This window comes from Haemaphysalis longicornis, unplaced genomic scaffold, assembly GCF_048455015.1.
Source record: "Haemaphysalis longicornis isolate Haplotype H1 unplaced genomic scaffold, Haemaphysalis longicornis Haplotype H1 scaffold_4, whole genome shotgun sequence".
Taxonomy (NCBI): Eukaryota; Metazoa; Arthropoda; class Arachnida; order Ixodida; family Ixodidae; genus Haemaphysalis; species Haemaphysalis longicornis.
This window is the reverse complement of record NW_027526361.1, coordinates 122,717,321-122,743,802: the sequence shown is the minus strand read 5'-3', so window position 1 is coordinate 122,743,802 and position 26,482 is coordinate 122,717,321. Positions and strand designations below refer to the sequence as shown.

The 26,482-nt window shown below is 44.8% G+C and overlaps 1 protein-coding gene across 1 annotated transcript in view; it reads left to right on the top strand.

Moving 5' to 3' along the window:
- Positions 1 to 25,545, top strand: part of LOC144179986 (venom serine carboxypeptidase-like) — a 35,197-nt gene extending 9,652 nt beyond the window's left edge. The window contains exons 2-5 of the mRNA XM_077708400.1: positions 11,487 to 11,542; positions 14,752 to 14,924; positions 19,611 to 19,944; positions 24,675 to 25,545. Coding sequence (XP_077564526.1) covers positions 11,487 to 11,542; positions 14,752 to 14,924; positions 19,611 to 19,944; positions 24,675 to 25,477 — 1,366 coding nt within the window. The 3' untranslated portion in view covers positions 25,478 to 25,545. The remainder of the gene's footprint in view (positions 1 to 11,486; positions 11,543 to 14,751; positions 14,925 to 19,610; positions 19,945 to 24,674) is intronic.
- The last annotated feature ends 937 nt before the right edge of the window (positions 25,546 to 26,482 follow it).

Here is a 26,482-nt window from a genome sequence, read left to right as displayed (position 1 = left end):
TATTATAAAGAAAACCAAAGTAACGATCAATAATCTCGAGACAGCACAGCAGTTTGAGATAGGGGGCGAGTAAGTAGAAGTGGTAAGCGAATATGTCTACTTAGGCCAAGTTCTGATCCCAGATCTCAACCATGAGGCAGTGATAATTAGAAGGATCAGAATACGGTTTAGTGCATGCGGCAGACATTCTCAGATAATGAATAGCAGCCTTCCATTGTCGCTGAAGATGAAAGTGTATGACAGCTGCATTTGACCGGTTCTCACCTACGGGGCAGAAACTGGAGGCTCACTAAGAGGGTTCAACTGAAATTGAGAACGACTCAGCGGACAATGGAGCGGAAAATGATAGGTGTAACATTAAGGGTCAAGAAGAGAGCGGAGTAGGTCAGGGAACAAACGCGTGTTAAGGACATATTAGTAGAGATTAAGATGAAATGGACGTGGGCAGGCCATGTAATGCGAAGGCAAGTTGACCGTTCGTCATTAAGGGTAACAGAGTGGACCCATAGAGAAGGCAAGCGCTGCAAGGGGAGGCAGAAAGTTAGATTGGTAGATGAGATCAAGAAGTTTGCGGGGATAAATTGGTGACAGTTGGCACAGGACTGAATAATTGGAGAATAATGAGAGAGGCCTTTGCGCTGCAGTGATGATGAAGTGACGCCCGTTTCATTTCCTATATACTCTATGAAAATCGGTTTCCTGTCCCTTTAAGGACATCTTCCGGCTGAAGATGTGTGCTGTCTGTTGTAAAGCGTACCAGGTTGGAGAAAAAGGTACCCGTCGAGTATTTTCAAGTTCCGCACAAAACGACGGTGTAAATTCATGAACCTTGTGATGTCTTGCTGATTGCTTGGGGGCTGACAGAGTCAACAGCGGTGGCAACTACAGCATCTGAAATACCGCCGTCAGTACGCGCCATGGGGGAGCCAGGGTGTAAGGGCGCTGTGTATTTCGCCAATGTGTAATTCAAGTGCAGATGCCTAATTAAAGGACAGTGGGTGACGAATATCAGGTGGCTTGTTGCTACCTTATTGTGCATACTGTTCTGACGCAAAACAATGTCCTTTTGCGTAAGGGCAGTATGAACAAATTGATCCTGAAGTTTCAATTGCCAACGCATTGCTTCAGGGCAGACGCAGTATGACTTTGAAAGTGCATGGGGCAACGTTTTTCGATATTAGTGGGGTTGATAACAGTACACCTTTATCGTGCTGAGTATTATATTTGGGACCATATTAACGTTTTAACCATGGCCATCTACACCCGCATAATATGTAATTTATTATACTTCACAATTGTTCCGATAGTATTTTGTACGTCTAACATACCACTGGAAAAGCATGACATATTCTTGCGCTCTGTTTTAGAATGGTATGATTCTTTGGTATTTTAAAGGAAACCGGGTGCCCATCCGGGCAATGAGTCGCATTCGTACGCTGAACCTTTCTTAGGTCTCCCTATCCCCAAAGCAGCTGTGTTTGTAGTGCATGCATTAGCAAGGGCAATGCGAGCAATCTCAAGGTTTCCAGCCAACAGACTGGCGCCGCATTTTATTGCCGTTTTCAACAGCCAAGTGAGCTCACGTGCACGACCTTCGTAAAGCGTTCTGTCTCATTTTTTTGTCCCGCCTGTCTTTCTTTCATGAGCTATAAATTGCCTTGCCATTTCCTGCATTTCTCGCCGCCAACACGCCGCGAGAGGCGCCACAAAAAGTTATAAAAAATTATTGTCAATAATAAAAGCCGTACCAGAAAGCCATATAGGCACTTGCTCGCCGTAGCGGCCAACGATTAGGCGTCCGAGTCGCATAAGAATCTTTGAGGTGAAGTGTGCTTTTTATTCATCTATTATTCGGTTATATGCATGATTTACAGCCATTTTATTCTCCTGGTTTATATTCCAGAATATTAGCGATTTTCCAAGCAGGTGTACAGCCTTAAATGCGAAATATTACCATAAACAAATATGCATTGAAGCTCGGAAAACAGCAATCTAACGACAAGATTTTGAAGGCGCCGTTAGCATCTTTTCACATCTTAGTAGTGGCGCCTACCGTGCGTTACAGCTTCAGTGGCTGACAGCGTTTGTAGAGACCACGTAGTATACTTGAGCCAACTGGGCTAGGGATGGTCTCTTAAAAAAGCAATATGAATCTGTTTTCTGAGTGACGCTACGAAACAAAAACGAAACTTTCCCAGATTTTCCTCATCATAGGCCATCACCGAGTAGCCCTAAGAGTTACTCTGACGAGCCCTACGGATTTGTTTGTGGTCCAGGTGTCGGCGCAGTAATTTTGCCCCTTCAGGTAAATTGGTAAATCACCGCAGGTATATCATCTAGGGCCACGTGTAAAGTTATCCCATATTACGGGAGCAAACTACGCAGGATGACGGGTTAACCATGTGATTGAAATTGAACAAAGGGCTCCCTCACCTTGCTGATTTGTGGTGAATTTGTGGTGAATTTATTTTGCATCATGCTCGTTATTGTCGACATTGATATTCTCGAGGGGCAATTCGTTAGCACAATCTACCGTATCGAGTTATACATTGCATACGAAGGGCCGTGTCGTCTGCACGTATCCTGCTTTTCCGAGAGCCATTCATTTAGTGCTGTATACAAATAATGTTTCCGCCACCTGCGACACCGAACCAGATCGAAGGGGCAGCGACCATTTCTCAATTTTTTGTGCGCACTGTAGGTTTTCGTCAGTGGGCCCGACAAGACGGTAGCATCGTCAACTAAGATCACTATAGAGACGAAGTGAGAGCTTCTCAATGAAATGACTTCGAGGCCGGGGCTTTGAGGAAGCAGCGAAAACAAAGCTCAGGCTACTGGCACTCTTCCCAGTGGCAAATCTCATGCTTGGTAACTTGTGTGCGGCACGGCGAAGGGCGGAGCGTCAGTTGACACGGGAGAAGAAAGATGCGTCAATTAGGACTTGCTTCAAGAAACAGACGTCGGCATTTAGGCGTACATGAAGACATTATCGTAATCTCAATTGTAGACCTTTCACTATTCTGTGCGTCTGATACAGCATCACTCGTTTCACGCATTATCATTGACTTTCCAGAAACTGGCCACTGCATAGGACATTCGTTCATGTAGCCTTACAAAAGAGCCCGAAACTTCAAGTCTCTTCCTAGAACTTCATTAACCCTATGTTGGGAATTTAAGGAGCCCGCCGTGTGATACACAAAAAGCGTAGTTATATACGAGGCGCAATAATCTAAGCTCAGGTGTTTTTTCAGTGCTTGTTGTGCTTTTTTCACTCTTTTCCCTTGTCTTCCGTGCAGTTTGCACGTTCAGAATGAACCAAGAGGCCCCACTTCCCGCGTTAGTCGAGTTCATATACCACACTTATGTGCGTCCATTATGGCACTTCTCTTCCCCTTACGGGACCTCCTCCTTATTGTTATCATCCGTTTACACCGACGCTGTACAGCAGGTACTGAAGCAATAATCTTGCCACCACGCCGTAAATAAAGGCTACTCTAGTATTTCAACTTTGCTTGCGGTACAGGTACTATTTCCTTGCTTTTGAAGCTTCCGTGGGAGGTACCGGTTTTAAAGCCTTCCAAAGGTATTACCGACATCGTCTCTTGCAAGCCTGTCTTGCTCGCTCCGTGTGACTCAGGGCAGATGGAAATGCCTGTTGGAGCTTGATAGAGGAAGACACTGTAGCGCCACCTCTGTGTGCGCGCTGCAACAACATCTGTGCCTAGTGTTATCTCTGTGTGGAGTCTATTCCCGAGGGAGCGGTAGTCGTCCGTACTGCAACAGAGTCCCGATGTTTCCGGTGTGTTTAAAGTGCGAGGCTTTTTATTTTTGTGTGCGTGCGTTTTTTTTTGTTACGCACGTGACGAATCTGCGACTCACGCGAGAGGCAGCGTTGAACAAGCGGCGTGTATAAAACCAGCAGTGGTCGAAAATGGGATTTATGTTGCCCTCTTGATTCTGTGTTTTCCATTTGCTACGAAAAGGGCGCTTGTAAAGATGACTTGGAAAAGCAACGTTCTTTAGCTGTTTGCCAAGGGAAGCGGTAGAAAACGCAATAATGTAAACGTCGGCGGCGGGATGTGAGCAGCGACGAATATAAGAAGGATAAGAATAAGAACGCACGCGGCTCACTACGAAAGACGGCGAATGTCGCAAAGCTCGCCACGGACTTACGATGACGCAGGTATCAGTGCGCGAAATGGGTGAACAAAAGTGCACTATTTTGCAAACGCTCAATTTAAAAAAGAAATTCTTGACAGCCATTTCGGATTTTTAGATTTATTTGTACGCTTTGTCATCGACATGCCAATCAAGAGAGCTATTATTCACGGTACTACTAATCACAATATTCTGTTCCACAAACTTGAATCCTACGGTTTGACCGGACCTGCGTTAAACTTACTAAAGATATTTCTTATAAACACAGAAGGTAGTGCTTGTGGTATTACTGCGTATTGTAAGAATAAAATATTTAATCATGGCGTACCACAAGGTTCTATTGCCGTCTTTGACTGTTATTATGTATATTAATGAACTTGCTGACTCTATTATTGTATCCTACTGTGTTCTACATGGTAATGACACCATAGTATCTTCGGCTGATAAATCTTTGTCCATCCTTACGTCTAAACTAAATATTGTGTTGAATTAAGTAACTAAATGGTGCCTCATCAACCACCTAATTATCAATCCGTCAAAAACAAAATTCATGATTTTAAGACTGCCCCAGAAGAACGCATCATTTGTTCGAACCATTTCACTGCGTTCGAACACCATAACTCCATTTGGCAGTTTCCTTTTTTCTAAAAGTTTTTCTTGGCTGCATCTTGAATTTCACAAGCACATTGATCACCTCAAAATTAGAACAGCTTATGGCATTCCGGCTCTCAAAAAACCCGCCTATTTTTTCACGCCAAGCCCTTCTGTCTCTTTATTTTGCTTTTGTACATAGTCATATCACATATGGTATTATTACATGGGGTAACGATTTTGATTGTCATCTAGCACTGTTACAAGATATTCAAAATCAGGTTATTCATATTGTTACTAACAGCTCACTTCATGCTTGCACTTGTGTTTTGCTTCAACAAAATAATGTCTTATCGGTTAAAAATTTATTCTATTATAACATAGCCACGCTTTTGTTTCATCTGCGTATTATTAATTCATCGTACCAATTTACTGACAGCCAACAAATAAAAAATAACAACTCCACCAGATTCGCAGGCAACAAAAATTACTTATTACCCATATTCCGTTCTACCTATGGTAAAATGACTTCCCCTTTTCCAGCTCTCTCATTGTGGAATAGTCTTTCGGCAGAATTAAAATCTTCATCATCATTTTCTTCTTTCAAACACATGCTAAAATGTTTTTGTTGAATCGATGAATTAATTGTTTTATAATCTGTATTGCCATATCACTTTTTACTTCATTATATTACCTGTACTGTACATTACTGTACTTTATCCTCTACTGAGCTAGATTGTACGTATAGTGCCTGGTTTATGTATTGTTTTTCTGTCAACCTTTTTTAAATTGTTTGAATTTGTATTGGGCTAATAATGTGCCACACTTGTGTTTGCTCTACATATTGTTAAACCGAGTTCTTTGCTCTTTCTTATGCGCTACCTTGGCTGTGTTCGTTCTTTTTAGTTTATGGTGTTTAGTTACTGCTTGTTTGGTTTTGCTGCATTCTGTGTATTTATTTTGTTTTGCAATATTTATCAAGGGTACCGTTGCAGTCTGATGAGTCAGGGACCCTCGTCTGCATACTAACTTGAATGTAAAAAAACGCATGGGCGTATCTTTCGTCACAACCGCCACCGATGAACACTTAAATAAGTTAACACTTTGGATCAAAACTTTCTGCAACCTCTGCCTCGTAGTGTGCTGCACAGCTTGTATGATAATCTGTCTTCATTGATTGGACTGAATTCTAATTTTACTTCGTAGTATCATTTTCATCGTTGTTTTTACGTGGCATCTAGGTACCACCATATCCCAAATTGGCAGCCTCAGCTATATTGTTGAAGACGTCAATGTACGGGAAGTTGATGGAACGAATATTGCAAGTGATCGACTCAAGCAAATAAGGCTCCCGTAAATTCATTTCCCGAGAGTTCCGACGGCAGTACTATTTGGGAAGGTTACAAGAGTTGCGATGAACGTCAACCTCTTGTAACACTTTATGCGATTGTTTATCACTGAATATATAAAGAACAACCCTTGAACCTTTAACAAGGAAATTCTTTGGCAACTGCACTGAAAACCATCTTCAGTCTGTTCGTGGAATGTGAAACTAAAGGTTTTAACCATTGTAACTTCTCACGCTATATGGCCACAGAGGCTGTTTACCACATGGCGGAGAGATGACGCAGGCTTTTCAACGAAGCTATGAACTCATTTTTTTCTTTATTGGTTGTTGTGATGAGAGCAACAAACACACTATTGCTGCCTCGACCGTTCAGTCCATAAAAACGCTCAACTAGACAAGAAATGCCTCTCATGAAAGCCTATTTTAAGTCAAGCCTACATGTTTCCTTAGTTCGCTGCATAGTACGTATCTGTCGCTTTTTGCTCCGTGGAGTTCTTCACGACGTTCATCGTCTTGCATAGCTCGCCGCTTGCGTTCCGCGTCCTGGGCCAATGCCGGGGCCAGTTTTTGCCCGCCGCCGACGTTTCAAATCTTGTTGCGATTCCCTCCGCCGGTCCTGGTAAAGACGTTGTTCTTCTAGAGTATATTATACGCGGCCTTCTCATTGGAACAGCTTATCACAGAAGTGCAGTGAAAAATAGATTCTTATGCTGGCCTGGTGCTGCTTTTAAACGACGCAGCCTCTTCTACATTGCATCTAGCATGGGGCGAAAATGTTGTTATAAGCGCCTAAACAAGCAAACGCATACGAACGCATCACCTCGTAGAAACTCAGTACTGTGCTGCAGCCTGGTTAATTACCACCGCCTCGGTGACGAGAAGGACACTAGCGACGTACGTATTTGGGTAGCGGACCGAGACACGGTGTCACTGTTCTCTCTTGGCAAAGCAGCAAAATACATGAAACCGTAGCCACATACTTGTTGGTTCTAAAATCATTGAAGACCCATTAGTGAATAGTCAAGGACCCGTGAACATCTCGTTCGTATGCGGGAGGCTTGCACCCTCTTCCTCTTTTCCCTGCCTCCACTTTCTGCACAATTCGTACTAGAAGGCGTGCAACCGGTGGCTGCAATCATGAGACCCGCCAAGATTTAGCTAAGTAGACGAAGATCCACGCTTCCAACTGGCATTAACCTGGCAACGTGTAAACCATAGCGAAAGTGCCTCACCCCTTTCTCTAGCACCCTAACCAGGCGTTCTCTCCACTCTGTCCTTCTGTGCTCTTCTCGCTTGCAGTTTTGGCAGATTGATACAGAGTACCGCGAACATTTGCCCAGATGTTCCATTTATTTATCACGCATAATAACAACCGCAGAAAGAAAAACTTTAGTACAGCGCGAGTATACACAGCCTGATAACGACCGATTGTAACGCGGAGAAGACCAGCCGTGCCAAAACACGCAGCACCTGTCTAATGGGGTGCGTAGCGGAAGTGCACCACTTGTTCTACATTGCGAATCGCACGAGTTTAAAACGGCTTCAACATTGCCAAAACAAGCCTACGAACCAACGCATTAACAAGGTCGCCTCACGGTTTGAACACACGTGGAACCTAGGGACAGGGCTTCAGCCTGGGCGAGTACCACGGATTCGAGGTGTCCGAAAAAGCTGAACGTACGCGTGATTAAGGCGAAGACACCAAGTTTGTTACTTTGGTTTCTTGATGGTACTGATATGCATCCTCAACCATACTGATATGCATCCTTGCTTTAAAAAGAAACGAAGCTATATCCTAAAGGTGTTTATGGTGAGCCTGTTGCGGACAAAAAAAAAACGTAACGGTTAAGACCCCATTTTGGATGCAAATCTACAAAATAGGCGTGTTTGCGGCGATTGAAGAAATCTGCATTATAAGGTCCTATAATTTTTGTGTTGCTGTTGTTGCGGTAGAAAGCGCCTTGTGCGTGCGATAGTAAGTAGCAACCTTCACTGGGAGGCCTCAAATTATTCATTTCTACAGACATATGCATATAGCCTGCTTTAAGTCTGCAAGAGGGTTCAAGAAATAAAAATAAAATAAAATTCTATTTGGACTGCTTGAACGGCTATAAAGACATACTAAAAGTTAGGTTTATTAAAAAGGCCGTTTTGTCCCGATGAAAACTATATCAACTGCACTGCGAATTCCAAACAAATAATAGACCTACTAAGGAAAACGTATGAACCAGTGGCGACTCCGCAGCACATTGCCAACGATTTGTTTATGAGTTCATAGGGTCTTCCTTATGCAATTGGCGGCCTCCGCTCTAAGCCACCGCCAAGAAACATGACAGGGTGATCGTATAAGGGCCTCTAGCTTTTTTGATCGTGTCACTTGACAGCTACCGTGAAGTTGATACACTGATAGGTATGTTTTTAGTGGTGGACCATGGTAGGACACTCCTGCTCATATTAGTCACGGCAGCGCCAAACGTGAACGTTTTTCAATCATTCTTGTGCTTTTTTGGTTAAGGGGCGCATTTGGGGGCCATAGTAAGGTGAGCCAGTTGAAAAGGGTAGTTTTTTTATACTGATCAAAGATTTCATTGTTTATGGTCCCTTTAGGTCCAACAACCAAATAAATGCGGCAGCGCGCTGTTCATGTGGTGTCAGATTGCTTAAAATAAATACTTACATATGCGTTTTGATATAGCCGGTGTATATTACGCAACCTGCAGCTGCAACCTGCACCATACGTATTTTGGGGCTTTTTGAAGCTGCAAATTTCTTACACAAACTTGGGCAGTAACCGCGGTTTCATTTCAGTCAAAATTGAAATTTAGAATAAATTCACTTATTTGGGTTAAAGTGGAATTTATATTTTCAGGTTTAGAAGTACCAAGCCGTTCTCATAAGGCTTCTCCCCATGCCGCTCTCTCCAGCGCTTGTGTTACTTTATACGGGCTTGCTGACTGGCCTCACAGTGAATGGGTAAGACAACGGCTTAGTTGTGCTGCGTGGTATACCTTTACAGCAAGCAATCGTCTCTAGTTCATAAACAAATAACCTTCGAGGTTGCATTCGCACCTTGTAAGCAGTATTTTTTGAAATAGTAGTACAAAACTGGCGGCTACATTTTTCTGGAATCATGCAGAAGTCTGTAATAATTTCGCAATCATCAGGTCACATGAAATATCAGGGCAGATACACTTCACTAGTGAGAATAACGGCAGACAGGAGAGCAAATGTTACCCGCGTCAGCAGGTGCGAAGAATTGCTAATTGCTAGGATGAAGGCGAAATGTCCAGAAGCATCCACCGAGCGGTAAATTTGGCGGCATTTATAGTGGTGTTCCAAAAGTAAAATATAGAAAAAATGACCGGCTAGTGGCGGTTCTCAGATATTCTTGGCTGAAATTGCAATTGTATTGATTTCCCTTGTTCTAACGGCGAAGAAAATTCTGCCATGTGCACGGAAAATCACCCTACGACCTTTTTCGTAAGGCAACCACAATATTTTACATGACAAATGAGCCTTTGAAAACAATGAATAGAAGAAAAAAATGTTTAATTAAAGGATTGGCGATTGTCATCTTCGGAAAACAGGTGAAGATTGCGGAATGACAACACTTAGGGCACTACTAAACTAAAAATGTTTGTGCGCTTAAGCTCACATGTTGCAATATTCGGCGCGTTTCCTGGAGCTATCGTTACAGGTCCTGTGCAGAAAATACCCGGACTAAGCTTTGTCGGCGCGTTCATGGCAAAGCGAAGTCGCCATGACTACGATGCTTGCAAAAATAACATTGGCTGTTATGTCAATCACAATATATCAATATATGCTATGTCAATGTAGCAATGAGTATGACACCTGAGGAGTTATTTCTTAAGTGTCACATTAGTTCGCCATGGAAGCGGAACACAGTTACAAATCCAGCCAGCTGTCTCTACATTAGCTCCCAAAAACGCATTTGGAAAAATATAACTGCTCCCAATCGTGTTCGCTTAGAGCTATCCGGAAGGAAATTGTACGACGTTCGTGCTTTCAAACGACTACTACACACACACACACTCATCGAACATTTCACCACATTTGGTGTTGTAGATAACTATCAGACGCAGCTTGGTAAAGAATCACTTCGGCTTCTGCTGCCGACGAGTGGTTAGCGAAAATGCCGCGCGCTTTACCTACAGATGCGCAAGAGCGAACAACAAATTTATATTTCTTTCGACAACGTACGCTCCAACTATGATCTGAAAACTACCCGGAATATTTGCCAGCGACGACAACAGCTGCTGTTAAAAGCCCGCGACTGGTTTACCAATTGCTCTTGGCTACGGTATTTACGCGTCTTCTGCATTTAAACGCCAGATGAGGCTGTAAAATATATAACAAGCAAAGAGTCATAAATTCCAGTATGCATTGGGCTGGAGTAAGTTTAACGAGTAAATGTCGTCTCAACACTGGATATGGGGTTTTCCGAATTTCAGGCCCTATTGCGATTCCTATTTGCTGGTGTGCAGTAATTTCCATAGAAGAGATGTACGCAAGAAAAAAGGACTGAGTCCACCAATGCACTGTTTTTGTGTAGCTTTTACTGGACATCTTTTGTAAGATTCGGGCTGTTTTCGAGTCTTTTACAAACACAGTTCGCTTATACGGTTACGCTTTTGAGGTATTCGCGCATCTTTTATACCTCCAGAAATGTAGTAAACTGTCTATAGTAAACATGGTAAACGTAGTAAAAATGTAGTAAACCCGGTGCGGGAAACACGACTTCACAAACATGAGTGATATGTTTATTGAAGTGAAGCTGCAAAAATAACATTGCAATGCGTAAAACTATTTCAGAACAATTCATAAATCACGCGCAGGATCAAGGGGATGCCTCAGATTTTGCTCAGCGACATTCCCACTTCTACGCTAAAAACACGTTTCTCCATAAATACACACTTCTCTACAATTTGTTATGTACCTGAAAGCATTTAAATTAAGAAAAAACTTCTGTGTGCATATAAAAATGCCGAAAAGTTGCATGAAGGACGTAGCTTTCTTAACATAACAATTTCTGAGCCACAATCTGGGCGAGACAAAACGGCGAACTCTCATGGGAATAGATAATATCACGCGGGTGGTGCAAAGCCGCGTTTCCTGGATGTAAGTACCCCAACAGAGCGAGAACACTGTTAACTTTCCAAGGGGATGGTGTTGATACACGTGGGTAGCCCATTTTTACAGTCTATAAACCCCTAAGCTGTGCAGAAGGTTCCGTACAGCTCCTCCGATCCCGCACGGAAGCCTTCTCTTAACACTCTAACCTAAGTTTAGGCCCCCCTGTTTCAGTCACTGCCACAGGGGCGCCTAAGATTTTACGAGTTCTGTATCTCATATCACGCATTTGTTGCAGGCTTCCCGTACAAGACGGCAGCGTTGAAGCCAGTTTATCTAAGGACAAGAAAGCCGGTAAGGCTCATATTTTATCAACTTCTTAAAAATTTCCTGCGTTATGAAAAAAAACCAATGCACTCGCCATTTGTACAAGTGCGGCACGCACACACACAGCTGACTGGCGCCGCATCTTTTCAAAGTGCTGCGAGTTGTGCCACGTCAAATTCAGGGAATTCGACAACAAAAATAATAGTCCGATTATACAATTGTCCACCGCGGGAACCAGTGTGCATGGAGCAGTCGAGCAGGGAAGTCGCGCCTGCCGCGAGCGTTGCGTTCCGTCTTCGTGATTATGATACCATTTGCTAGATGGCGGGGTGCATCCCCTGACTTATCGTCAGCCTTCACGGAACGGCCACGCATTGCAGTAATGTCTTTGCCGCAAAACCATCGCTTCCGCTCCCTGTGTGCCTCTGAAACGTTCAGGTCGTGGCTTGTTGGAATGCGGTTTGAGCTAGTATACCGAAGCATAAACCTAGGAGTACTAGAAATGTGGATCGAGATACGCTTTTACGATCGTATTATTCAATTTTCGGCAAAACTGTCACCGTAATGAACGAACGAAAATGTGTAACGTTGGCCGGGAACGACAAAAAAATTAGGCCTAACAAAGTAATATGCCGAATCGTATCAACAAGATTCCAGTGTAGATGCCGCGTTTCGTTTCCAGGACTTGGAACAATAAACTTCATGGTAGTCACAACAAACACAACCCAAATTGCTCCTTTTTAAAATGTGTCTGCTTCCCAAAATACCTCATTAATTCTCGACTGGAACTTAAGCTATTGCGTTTGTTCCACCTCATAAAAGCATTGCGCTGTATAGGCTCAATTCGAAAGTCTTTTCTTAGATGTGGAAATTTATATCTTATGGTTTCGTTAGGTCGAGGTTTGACTGTAAATAGGAATACAAACGTGCGCCTGAGGTATCTGAACGGAGTTGAGGCAACTGTTATCAGCAAAGAAACCTCTATACCATGAGACCCCCACCCCGTGGGTCTGTAACACATCAAGGCTGAGTGGTAAGCCCCCTGGAACTAACAAAAAATTAAAGCCGTTCCACCCAATGTGAAAGCTGTCGGAAGTGCAGACCAGAGATTCGCCATAGTTGGCTGTACCGCCGTTATCCGCTTACTGCTACCACCCCATGCAATTCAATTTTACCGCCTTCGCAGGGCTCGACCGCACCCTGCCTGAAACTGCGGCAACGGGAGTTCTGTTCTCTTTGTGCTTTTTACCCGCACGTGCCGGCGTTGCACTGCCACATTTTACGTTTACTATCGTAAAAACCAACGCAACAGGCAAAGAACGTGGGCGGTACTGGTTAATTACGTATATTTTTCCTCAAAAGAACCTATAGTTTTCTTTGCGCTCAAAACAACGGGGAGATGTATGACAAGCGCCATCATTACGCGATTTTCGAACGCTTATGACTATATAAACCGCTTGGCTTTCGAAGCCTTTAAAGTGTGCCGCGAACAACAGCCTTACCCTGGCACGCCGCCTTGGTGCTCTATATACTTGGGTCGAGCGAGCGAGCTAGGACGACAAGGCTAGCGCCTAAAGTGCTCTGAAATTAAAAAAACTGCACCCTAATTAGGCCGCTTCGCTAGCGTGTAAGGTCGTCGGAATTACAGGAAATCTAGGTATCGCCTCAGTTTACAGGGCCGGGCCGTGATATCAGGGCCCTACCGCATCATTAATTCCAGGTTCAGGTGTGGCCCTGCAATGTAAAAAGTTATCAATATTAGTCGGGTGACCCAAGCCCATCCCGAGCGCTAGGCTGAGCCCGGGCGTTCTGGTAGGGCCTACCTGGCTCGCGTGCACCTCTGATCGGTTTCCCGCTTTCACTTCGCATGCACCCTTCGCAGTAACATCGACACTAGGCACCCCATCGGCGACGTCCTCTCGCAGAGGGCTCGGGCTCGGGCAGCCTCTCGCTGGGCGGGGCATCCTCTATCAGCTGTGAGGCTTGAAGCCCCGCCATCCGTTGTCACCAACACAGGAGTGGCGGCTGTGCTACGTGCGCGAGATGCACTTAAACTTCTACTACATCGATTTCCCCGTTTCTCTTAGTGACTAAAATGCCGGCGGAACCTCAGCTGCTGCCTGTAATTCAACGCGTTCGCAAGTGTGTGGTGCTCCAGGCTGGCGCGCGAAAGTCGACGTATCGATGTCTGGAGCACAATGCTGACATCCATTGAGCTCACCAGGCACTTCTAAGTTCCCTCAGTTCCCTTCAGGGCATACAACTGCTCCCCTATGATTGGAACCTGAAAATCCTTCTCGCCAAGCCTGGAAGGACACTGAATTGTCGGGGAAACAGGTGTGATTGGTACCACTACCTCGTGTGCCGCCCACGAACTATTCATGGCAGGAGAACACAGCTCACTGCCAACAAGGCCTTTGAGGTTGTTCGCAAAGCGCGGGAATACTTCAGTTCGCCTATCAACAGACTGGTGCTTTGAGATTCGAGCTGTTGCGCATTACCTCTATTCTCTTCAATGCCAGTAAAACCGCTTCTCGTAAACTCTACATCGGGAAGCTGTCCGCGCGTTTGGATCCGAGCCATGTTACCCGCAGCGAAACGCAAGAAATCCCCCTCACCTGGCACATACTAACGTCGTTTTTCGCCCAGAGTAAAGGCTTGTGTTCAGTGGCGTACACCCTCGTTGGTGGCTCCAGGGTGTACTCCTGCACCGTATTTAACCCTGCTCATGTCAAGCTCAACAACGTACAAGGAAGAACATGGCGCCTACAAGAAACAAGTACCATCGCAGACGTGACCAGTTCATCGTATTCTTTTGTCATTATTTACCTCCAAATCTGCCGATAATGTGGCATTCTCTTCGCTCCAATTATCTCTGCCTTCAATAACCTCTTACAAGCACAGAGAGAGGTCGCTGGGCAGCTCCAATCCAGGGCTTCAGGCTTCGATCATGAATCCGGCATTGATTGTCGGCACTGCAGCAGAGGCAACGACCACCAATTCCCCGTAGCAGAACTTCGCACATTTTTTTTTATCTCACTATCCCTCTCTCACTCTTTCGTTCGCAGCTATGCTTGGCATTCAGTTCTGTCCTCAGGTAGATAAAACTAAACGTAAAGTACGCTCTACTAAGCAGTCCTGCATTATATTTTTAAAATTAACTGAGTCCTACTTAGACACGCGCCCTTCTCCTGTTGCCTTATTTCCTGTTGTACATTATCGATTTCCCTATGCAGGTGATCCACTATTCCTCACACCCCTCATTAAGAAGGGTCGCCTGGATGAAGCCCTCTCCATGAGCAAAGTGAAGGGTCTACCAGCAGATGTGGATATCACCAGCTATGCCGGGTATATAACAGTGAACCAGAAATTCCGCAGCAATCTTTTCTTCTGGTTTGTGCCGTCTCTGGTAAGTTCATTTATCAGCCTACTATCGCAACTGGTGGAACTCATTATTCCAACTCATTCAGCTTTTAATATAGCAGCTCATGCGATACACACGGCATTACAATAGCGAAAAAAGTCAGCTTATTACCAATCAGAATGCGCAAAACATTTTATGGTTTCTTTTTAGTTTTTAGAGAGGACACACAGGTGCGCAAATATTCTTCCGCAATTTTGGGTTTTGGAATGAAGCGTTCGTAATCATTCAAGGTTCTTGTGGTTAAGCTACGTCCACTACATGCGGAAGGCCGTTTAAACGAAGCGCTGCTTCTACATTTATGACATGGTGTTAATATTGGCACTGTTGCATATTGAGTTCACGGTGGCATTTTGCATGTTTGTTGAAATATAGTTAGGTTAAAGTCAGGGTTAAAGTTACTGGGTGTTGCAATATGCGGTAAGCTCACCTAGTTATTCTGACCTCCAACAGCTTCGTTGTCTCCTTATATTTTGAACGGACATGAAGTGCAGCGTTGGGGGTGATCTTGGATTTCTTGACTCTTTTCCAAGGAAACGGGGCCCCGCGCCGACTTGTCTCGGGACGGGCGGAATTGCGGGTGGAAGGGTGGCCAGGAAGCATATTCCTTGCATTGGAATTGTTGTCAACGCGGTTCTTGTTTGGAGCCTGAGCAGCAACTGTATTGTCTTAAGAAGAAAGACCCCGATAATTCTTGTGAACATATTGAAGGGGCCACGTAGCCAGAGCCCTTCGGACATAATAGTTAGGAATGTCATAAGGACCTGCGTGGATGGCAGAAGTATTCCCCAAGAAAAAAATATCTGCGGAGGCAATGGAGTAACGCAGACATTGCGTTATCCTAAGGTATTAGACATACAGAAGGAAATTGTATGGTCCTAAATTCCATCCTTCCTCATATTGACGCACCGACAATATTTTATGACCGGGTGCAAGGCCTGCTGCCCTTACTAAAATAAAGTGTCAATTATGTTATTTTTGCAACTCAGCAGTTATTATAATAACCAGTGGCGGCCGAACACGAGTTCTAAACGTGTGATGTAGGGGGACTTTGGCAAAGCGAAGAGTGGAACCGGGATTAGGAATGAGGGCGCAGGGCGAAGCCCATTACCTAAATTTCTTGATCAACGGAAGCTATTTCTAAACAGTCTAATCTTACACCGAAAGAATATAGTGAACACGTTAGAAGTTAGAACACGTTAGACTCTGAACACGTTAGAAGTGCGGAAATAAAGTATATCGAATGGTTGCCTGGGTACGCATCAGACGAGCTGCCTCTTAACAGCAGAGCTGTTTGAACTTTTAGTTCCGCCGTGGAACGCTACCAGGAAACTGCAGAGAGTGATAATTCCAGACCAAGACGTGTGACTGAAAGTGGCAAAGAGGCAAGGCAGACGTTGGGGGTATGCGTCTCAAGAAAAAATAGTGGTTAGGATGGTCCCTGGAATCGAACCTAATCGAACCGGAATAGTAGGCATATACAGCTTCCCAGTAAAGCGCTTCCCGTGGTCGGAATATAACCTAGGTCCATCGTGTCACGAAATCGGCTTCTATGCGATTGCGTTCGTGGCGCCATCTCTCGCTTGCTCTTCCACTTGCCAGTTCACGAGCATAGACGCCGAGTTCGCGTTACAGGTGCTAAGTTCACGAATCCGGTTGGCACGAGTTCTAGCGCGTGCTAACGCGGTCGACATAGGGAGGGATGGGTTAGCCTCCGGACCCAACGATCTGCGTCTACCAGTGATGGAGAACTTTCGTGGCGCCACCGCTGCTGTTTCTCCAGCCTTTCACCACTCGTGCAAGCTGCGCAATATTTTTTTAATTAGAAGATTTCCTGCTTTAATGTCATGGTCTTCATGTGCGCAACAATATAAAAACAAATTGTGGGAAGGTTTTTATCTCAATTAGCAGTGAACGCTTCAATCTCGATGCTTTATATCAAATGACTCCCTACGTTGTGAGTGATACTGTGGTTTTTCATTTAATCGAAACGAAATAGGAAAGCACGCTAAAGGTCGGTCAGCCGCTTAATTATTTATACCGTCAATTTAAAATCTAAAAACTTCTGCTGTCCGTCATTTCATGTATTATTTACTTTCATGTCTTTAGACACCGAATTCGAGTATCTATCGAGTTGAGCCCTACGCCGACATTTCGTTAAGAGCTGTTCAAACCTTGCTCATTTGTTGAGGTATACAATCTGGTATCAGGTGGCGCTAGAGAAATTTTAGAAATTTTAAACAGAAAAAAACGGCGCAGCTTCCCTAGTGGTGATAGGATGGAGAAACATCCGAGCTGGCCGCCCATTTCCGTTCTTTGGAGAACCGGCTGCTGCACCTCAAATGGATTTCCCAACTTGTCGCTGAACGTTCTCCTTGACTGGAAGGCCCGGATCGTTTTGTCGGCAAGCTTTCACATCTCTCCCAAAGTGGACCGCGTTAGCACGCGCCCAAACCCGCGGCAACCAGTTTCGCGAACAACTCCCCATCTCTGGGGCGAGGTCGGCGTCTATGCTCCCCACTTAAGGCACAAACGCACGTTAACTGGCAGGCAGAACAGCACACCAATGATCACCCCAAGAATGCAATCACATAGAAGCCAGTTTCATAACACGGGGGGCCCAGGCTATATTTCGAAAACGCGAAGCGTTTTTTCTTGGGTTCGCCTCGTTTTGTATCGTGCGGCACTGGCCCTTTATTGTTCTCTGTTGTGCTGATTTTGGCGGGTTAGGTTAGCGCTTTTTTCGATCTTTTATTATTTATTTGCAACATCCTAAACCCATGTGTGCATTTGCCTTTCAATGTTGTAATGAGGCGGGCAGAAAAGGCAAGAGAGAATGCTTTCTGCACACTATGGCGGCTTAACTCGTTCTTTGGTTTATCTAGTTTTTCCACTTTAAAATTAACCCATTCAGTTTTAATACTTGCGAAACTTCCTATTTGCCTTTTTTGTTTTAGGTGTTGTGCACTGCGTGCCAACACTTAATACTTCAGTTGCCTGCACGTGTTTTGTTTCGCCCGCTGCTGCTAACACCGTACCCCTCCGACCGTTGAGGTGGCCCAGTAAAAACGTTGCCAGTTTGACGGCGTAAACATCCCGAGTTTGATCACTGGAACCTCCCTGAGCGCATTTTTTCTTGGGACGCACGATCCCAACACGTTCTCATGGGCTGTGTGCCTCCTCGCTACATTCCCATACACTTATTGTCCTGGCATTTTCACTCCTCGCCACTTCGACGATGATGATTGTTTTCTGGGGGCACTCCACTGTGGAACTGCAAGTTTAAACAGCTCTGCCGTTGAATATTATTTCAGCTTTTGTGTATTAATAAATAAACCAAACTAAGGAATGGTTATCCTTTTGGGTGAGTCATTAGGCCTTACAAATTTAAGCTCTTGTGCTGGAGAAGAACTGTAACGGAAGATGGGACTACAGTGAAACTTTGTTGATGCGTTCTTGACGGGAACCGGAAAATAAGACCCGTTATGCGAAAATCGTATTAACCAAAAAGGTTGAAAGCAGGAGGAAAATAAGCGTACTCCGTCAGCAACTAACGTTTATTCAGCAACGCTGAAGTTGCCGGTCAATTCGTGCGGGAGTTTCTTCTTTTCAGCGTCCAGGATTACATTCTTCTCCAACGTAAAAAAATAGGCTATCGGTATTTTTCGCTTCGCCGCGCGCTGTTTCGTACAATTCGTGTCCGGCCTTAATTCGGTGAATCCAGCCGGTGGACTCTTGGGAGTCGACGTTGACTCCTGCCGCTCTAGCTTCCTCGAAGCATGTCAGCAACATGTCATACGGTGCCATTACGATACGTTTCGCGAGATGGCGCAGTGTATCGCCTGACGTGTCGTCATCATTGGACGGAGCGGCCACGTCTGGCAGCGGTATTTTTGCCGCTAAACGGGCACTACCGCGGTCTCAGCGGCTCCGCAACGTGCAGATCATGCCTTGTTGGTAAGCGGCTTAAGCTAGTATAGTGAAGAGTAAGCGTAAGGTTTCACGAAATGTCTGGTGTGATCACTTTCGTGATCGTATTAACCTATTTTTTGGGAAAGATGTGATCGTATTAAACGCACAAAGATGCGTTATTTCTATGGGACGTCGGCCGTGAATAAAAGTAAGAACGTATGAAGCCGAAAACGTATTACGTCGAATCGTATCAACGCGATTCCACTGTACTTGACCTGCATTTCTGTTTACTCGATTTAGTGAGCGCTGCTTCACCTCGTCCGCGCTAACACCTATATATTTCTTTCTCTCACTGATTGTTCTTTCTCTTTCCCGTCCATCCTGTCCTCCTAGACATTCTTTTCACTGCTCATATTTTTCTGCTTTTTCTTTGCGGTTTTATATGTAGCGCATTCAAGAGTCATTTTTATTTTTACCACTTCGCTCCCTCCCGGACTTTGTTCGTGTCAAACCTTTTCTCACCCTTTTTATACTGCAGTCATGTGATTGCTCAGCAGCCACGTCAATGCACGCAGCCAAAGTTTAAGTCAGGGCGCCATGCATACACCTCGAGAAAACGCATAATTCCTCCACGGCTTTCCAGAGAACATAATCAACGATGAACTCAACCTTTGCTGCCGATGCACTCAAGCATGTCGGTACTGACTGGCGGCGCTTAAAGTCTCCAGAACCCCCACATTTTCCTTTACCGGTTTTCCTCAGAGTGACCCGCAGAATGCTCCGGTTGTACTCTGGCTGCAAGGGGGACCGGGAACCACATCGCTGCTGGGATTCTTCAGCGGGAATGGACCATACCGCGTTTCAAACAATGGCACGCTTGCGGAGTTCCGCCAGGTGACGTGGGCTCAGCGCTATTCGATGCTGTATGTGGACCAGCCGGTGGGTACGGGTTTCAGCTACACCGAGAAGGAGGCGGGATACGCCCGGAATGTGTCTGACGCCAGTCGCGACATGCTGGAGTTCCTGCAGCAGTTCTTCACGCTGTTCGGAGACTTGGCACAGAACGAGTTCTACGTAACCGGGGAGTCGTACGCAGGTGAGTGCACTTTTTAGAAGAACGACCGGTTATTTCTTTGTACATCCGCCTGTGGCTTGCCTGATAGGTCAAACAGGTCTTTAAGGAACTATATATGTGCGGAAAATCGTTACTTCCACAAGTGCATGCCAATTAAAACAATATATTAAAGTACATTTTTTTCCCATTAAGAGATATTTTTCTCTAGCTACTGATTGCAGCACTGGAAGACGTCACGGCCAGCCTCAAACAGCAGAGGCCGAAGAGTTTCCCCGTTTTGTATAGATGTACACGATCACAGAACAGCACACTTAACTTGATCTGCGATTTCTAGGCTATGTAACCATTATCGCGCAAGACGCTGCCTATATTCCACTCACAACTTTTTTTAGAAATACACGATGAATTACTAAAAGATGTGTGCATTCAACACCAGCCGAGCTGCTGTGCAAATAAAATTGACGGCCACTGTTCCTTCTTTCTTTTTGTTTTCGAGAAACGAGCATGAAGCACACTTCCGTTACTTCCCAAGAGATTTATTTTGTGCTTTCCAACACCTTGAAAACAGAAAAAGGGACAAAAGCTAAATATGTCTTACTGTTAAAGCTTCTCGCGTCTCGTGCGTATAGTTCGCTAATATTGCTGCATCACTTAATACAAAAATACCGCGCACAATTTAATGCGTTGATTTAAGCATGAAACATGCGTAGATGTGCACAAACGATAACCACGAGAAACATTATTGCTTCTCCTGACCGTTCTCTAATCGTGAGTGTCCGCAGAGTCTAACAGGAAAACTATCCATTTTGCATATGTAACCATGTACATTACTCTGGGCAGAAAATATGGCGTTATGCCGGTGCTTTGCACTTCCTTTTAGATGCTACCGCTGGTAGGACGCAGATAGGCTGCGTAGTGAGTGCGTAATTAACTTGGATTGGGTGACGTTGACTGCAGTAGGACGTTGTAAGACGTCATGCACATGGAATTTCTCGATAGTTTACCTTGGGTCCTATCAGGAATGATCGCTGTAGCGTACGTTTAGCGATCGCAACAATACCAATAAAATGCTCATTATAGTTTAATCAAAATTTTGCAGCGTCGTAATAGGATTGCGCGCAAATTGTAGTTAGTTGAGGGTGAAATAAAAGGGCAGAAACAGCAACGCCTTACAACCAAAGCAATCATTGCGTGCACACTATGATGTGCACATAAAATGCACACTATAATGTGCACAGAAAGTGCACACTATAATGTGAACTTAAAGTGCACTCTGTGATGTGCCCATCGCAGGATTAATCAAACATATACCATTGTGGAGCCCCTTCTAAATGAATCATTTTTGATGCACTTGCTACCGCGCCGTTTTTACCTTTTACGCAAATTAGTCTGTAGGGCAAGGTCCAAAAAACCCCAATTAGTCCAGTTTTGTGCAACTTGTTTTAGCCTGAACCATGAAGGACAAAACGGCCTCCTGTGCTGGTAAGTGTTCGGGGGAATGCAGGCCAGAAAAAAATGACGCAGGCACTGGCCGATGCAGGTCAGCTGGCTCTGCACTGAGAAATGGTCATCGAGCTCCTGATTAACATAACTCCTGGTTCTTATTACTATGGAAAACGAACATTTCCCCAGTTGAAGTAAGAATGCCATCACACGTGTCCCCCCCCCCTCCTTTCCCCGAAGAGTGACAGAAAACTTGCACCCTACCGAACGCCCGCTTTTCCGCTTAATGGGGCAGATAAAATTTCCATAATAAAGCAACACTGTTCTACAAGCACAGGGCACATATCCATGGCTTCATTGTGCAGGATATTTAAATCTGCCAAGCGCATATCAGCGGCAATATGTCTTGTTACCTGACATTTCGGCAAGTTCAAGTGTCGCCGAAGCGTCACACCAGCTGGTCCGTAAACCAATCAATCCCACCCGACCAGGTCAAGTGGCCTAATTATTCTAAGGAGTGCTTATGACTGTGCTGACGATTCCTTAAACATGGATACGTTTGTCCCCATCATAATCGTAAAACCTCATCAGCAGCCCTTTCGATGAAAACTAAACAAAGCTGGCGCTTCCGTTGGTTTTCTAACTGCTTTGCTAGATGCAGCAGAAGGAAGGCAAAATATTTGTAACTGCTGCATATAGGTCTCCAAAGATAACGCTACAATCGTAGAAAGTTTTTGCTAATGCACTGAAACTTTCGCTTAAATGCTGAAAACAAACTGCCTTGTGTAATGTATCCCATTCTTTGGACAGAAGACAAGTTAGGACACTGATAAGAGATAGATACAATTCAAACTGACCCATTAACATCAATACCGGTCAACCCAAAACGAATATCATTCGATCAAACAGTCGACAAAATGCTGCATCTGTGTTCTCCACGGCTCTGATGTGAGATTCTAGTGCCTGTAATGCTTCATCTGTGTGAGTTGTAAAGTGCACCCATCTTATACAGTTCTCTGAACAGAGAGACATAAAGAATAGTAATTTCAAATAGCAGAAATCCCCCTGCACATGTAAGGCTCTGATTTTTTAAACAAAAGTGAACGCAATAAAATATAGACAACCTCACAATTCTGTGGTTACGTTTAATCACCACATTTAAGATAAATGATTATGACAGTAAAACCACCAGTCGCGAATAATATAGCAAGAGCGTCAATCAAGAATACGGCTCGTGATATCCGATTTCAGGCTCGAAATTTCACCTTAAATACTCTTTTTGCATCACTTTAAGCGATCAAGCGCTAAATGCGCGCTATGACACAGAGTACCAATGTGTTTGAGTGGAAATTCAGGTACTGATATTGCGTATGAAAAGCCAGATTCGTGGTTTGTGTTTGGCCAGTTTACAAACAGCTTTTATTTATATTCCAGTGGTTACACACGCTTCCAGATTAGTCACTAAACTAGTAATTATTTTATCGTTGGAAATTAGTTACAGTTAAACCTATATGTAACGAACCTCTATGTAACGAATTCCTGGATTTAACGACGTTTTCAACTTCCCCATTTCCACCTTCATTGCAGCCGATGTGTTTGCAACCTGTATGTAACAAAGACGTTGCGACGGCTAACTTTAATGTAACGAATTCGGTACGCTGAGGATCGAGTCCATCTTTTTTGCCCTTTTTTTTTAAACGCGGCTGGCGAAATCCACTAATCTTGCGATTTTCGCCCGCACCGCATTCTCCCGTACATTTCCACGTGTAAGTAAGGGGTAGGTTAGGTACTCGGCCTGCTTGTCGGCGTGTAGTCGCGCGTGTCCACTGATATCTGAGGTGTCGGTACGTCGGTGATGAGTTCTGCTGCAAGAAAAGAAAAAGTGTTTTTCTTTTCAAGAAAGGCTCGATATTCTAACGGCCCTGTCCGCCGGCCAGATAAGAAGGACGTCACCACCCGGTACAGTGTCCCAACTAGCATCACCCTCAGACATTTTGAGGGCAGAAAACTGCATAAAGTTCGCAAAAGTGCCCTCTGAGTACACGTTTGGTTCTTGAAACGTGTTAAGGCACCGGAAACTATCACCGGAAGTGATACTTAAGATACGTTTGGTAATAAGGGGTCCGTGTAGCAGCAGCAGGCACCAATCACGCAGTTTTTCAGTGCCAAATATGTCAGTGAACAAGGGTGAGTTCAGCATCACTGATGTATAGCATGTTGGTTTCGTTTCTGCTTCATTCACACGAGCTTTAATTCGAAAACTGCTCGTAACGAAAACCCGGATGCCCGGTCTCACATATAGGTTTATTCATGGGTTTTCGCAACATTAATCACGGAAGTTTTCACTGAGGCGAACTCGCGCTACAATTAAAACAACAGCCAGTTCGTCACAGAAGTGAAGTTGCAAAATTAAGAGGGGGATAAAAATCGCGACCATAAAAAGTAGTTGCACAAACACCAGGTCCTCACGAAACAGGAAAATAAATAAGGAGCACATGACAAGCCCGCACAGATGACAGTTTGCGAGGGCTGCAAATCTACAGTTTAATATTTGTCGCAATGCGGCAGAGGTGTTGGGTTCCCTTTTGAGCAGTGCGACAGTGATCGTCCGTTACAATGCCTCGTCACTGCTTCAGACGGACGTATACTCTGCATCGATTACTACGGGATATGTCATGATATTCTAATAGAGAAGCTGTTGTGGTCGAACCTTTTCGTCCCTCTACTGAAAGTCGTACGTCGCGCTAGGTTAGGAGGAGGTTTCCAGACATTCCGCGGCCTCGCAAAAACCGGTTCCCGGACCCAACGATAGCAATCGCTGTGGTCTCGCAAGAATTCTTTTACGGTCTCCCGCTAGGGGAGGACGAGGGGAGTGACCTCCCGGCACTGACGTTAAGTTACTGACTCCTTTGCGGGAACTGTGAGATTTGTGCGTCGACGGCGCTGCTGTGCTTGGGCAAGCACCCGTTCACGTTCGCGGCGACAGAATAGAACAAAAGCTGCACTATTTTCAGAGAATTCACACTAGTTGAAATTGTGTTTAGTTTTTGTGGGGTCGTGTGTAGGAATACTCCAGAAATACGTTTTTGTTTTCTTATCTAATCCTTCCACTAATGAAAGAACACTTTACACGTCTGCTGCATCAGTTGAAAAAAATTATTTTTTGCAAATGCGGACACCTTGAAATTTTGGTTTAAATCGTTATATTTGGAACACCACGTTACAGTTTCCTCCTTTCATACGCGTGTCATTTATCGCAGTACACTTTTGTATATACTTTTCCTTCAATTTTCATTCTCTATGCGCAGGCAAATATGTACCCACTCTTGCTGCAGCCGTCCATGAAAATGCGGGCACAATGCGAGTGAAGATCAATCTCCGAGGAATTGCTATCGGCAACGGCTGGACAGATCTAATCAATTCGCTTGGATTCGGCGAGTTTTTATACGGAATTGGCCTTGCTGACCGCCTTGCCGCCTACGAGATGACCCAAGTGGAGCACGCAATTATCGGACACATTCGCAGGGGCAGCACAGCAGCGGCTGTTCGGCTTTTGGACAGTCTACTACTTGGCATTGAAACGAATGTTACATTTTTCAATAAGGTCACGGGCTATTCCTACCTTTACAATTACTTGTTGGACAAAGAGCCGGCGGACGTCAGAGACTACAAGAAATTTGTCCCCCGACCCGAGGTCCGAAGAGCACTGCACGTCGGTCAGCGGCCGTTTTCCACAACACGCGACGTCGTGTACGATCATTTCATCGACGACTTCATGCGCTCAGCTGTACCGCAGTTGACAGTTGTCCTGGAGAATGGCTACAGGGTTCTGCTGTACAGTGGAATGCTGGATATTGCCATTCCCCCGAAACACAGCGAACGCTTCTTATCACGGATGATTTGGTCACGTGCTCTCTCGTGGGCCCGCGCACCCCAGCGTCCCTGGCACAGCACAGATGGCCAGGTTCTCTATGGGTATACGAGGAGAGCTGATAACCTCAACTTCGTGGTGCTGCGCAACAGTGGACACATGGTACCTTACGATCAGCCGCAGATATCGCTTAATTTAATCACGGCCTTCATAGATGGTAATTCCCCGTTCGAGCAATAGTTTGGTCTTTTTTAAACACTGCGTTGGAAAACCAGCCCAATCAATAGTTAAAACTCAAATATTTGCCCAGCGCCTTGTTCACTATCCTTCAAAGCTCACGGCGATGATCTGAGGGTGGTTCAATCACCATCTTTTGTGACTGGCGTATAAGTTAAACCGTGAAGAATGGAGCGTACTATGGCCAAAGTATTGATTGAAGCACCTCCTTTTTGCGAGTCTCCAGGTATAAATTGTAGGGCATGCGGACACGCAAATGGATGCCTTTACGGGTGAGACTGCAAACTCAATGTGAAATAAACACATTCAAATTGTGTCTGCTTCTACTTCCTCTACAAAGTTTACAGAGGAAAACTACAAGTAATATAACACGGTCCCATAAAAGGTATTGTCTTTCTGTCGCGGATTTTGTTTTCTTTAAACACCATTCTCAGAATGGGGGTGACGTTGCTGTATGAGGTCTTTAAAATAATCTGGAGGTGACGTTAGAAAATTACTGAACTTTAAATAACTTTATTTCAGCTAAAATACAGAAACCCGTACACCCGTTGTTGTCGTTATCCTGCCAAAGCCGATGCTGTATTCCTTAAGAATGAGCTCATGAAGTGTATCCATGATCCCCTGACAGGTAGGATTGGATTATACTCTTTCAAGAGCTCCTCATTAGGGTGGAGCTACTAAAAAACGTGCTTGTTGCTTAGCGATTTGACAGAGAACAGAAGCGAAAAAATTCAAAATCATGCTGAACGTCTACTTGTGGTTCACACCAAATGTAGATTAGTTGGAGGATTTAACGCGCCGACGCAACGCAGGCGATGAGGCGCGCCGTAGTGGAGGGCTCCGGTTTAATTTTGACCACCTGGGGATCTTTAACGTGCACCAAAATCTCGCAAACACGGGCGTTTTTGCTTTTTGCCTGCATCAAAAAAGCGGCCGCCGCTGCCGGGAATCGAACCCGCGACTCACACCAAATGTTATCAGCCAGCAGTAATGTTCGCTCTAAAGATT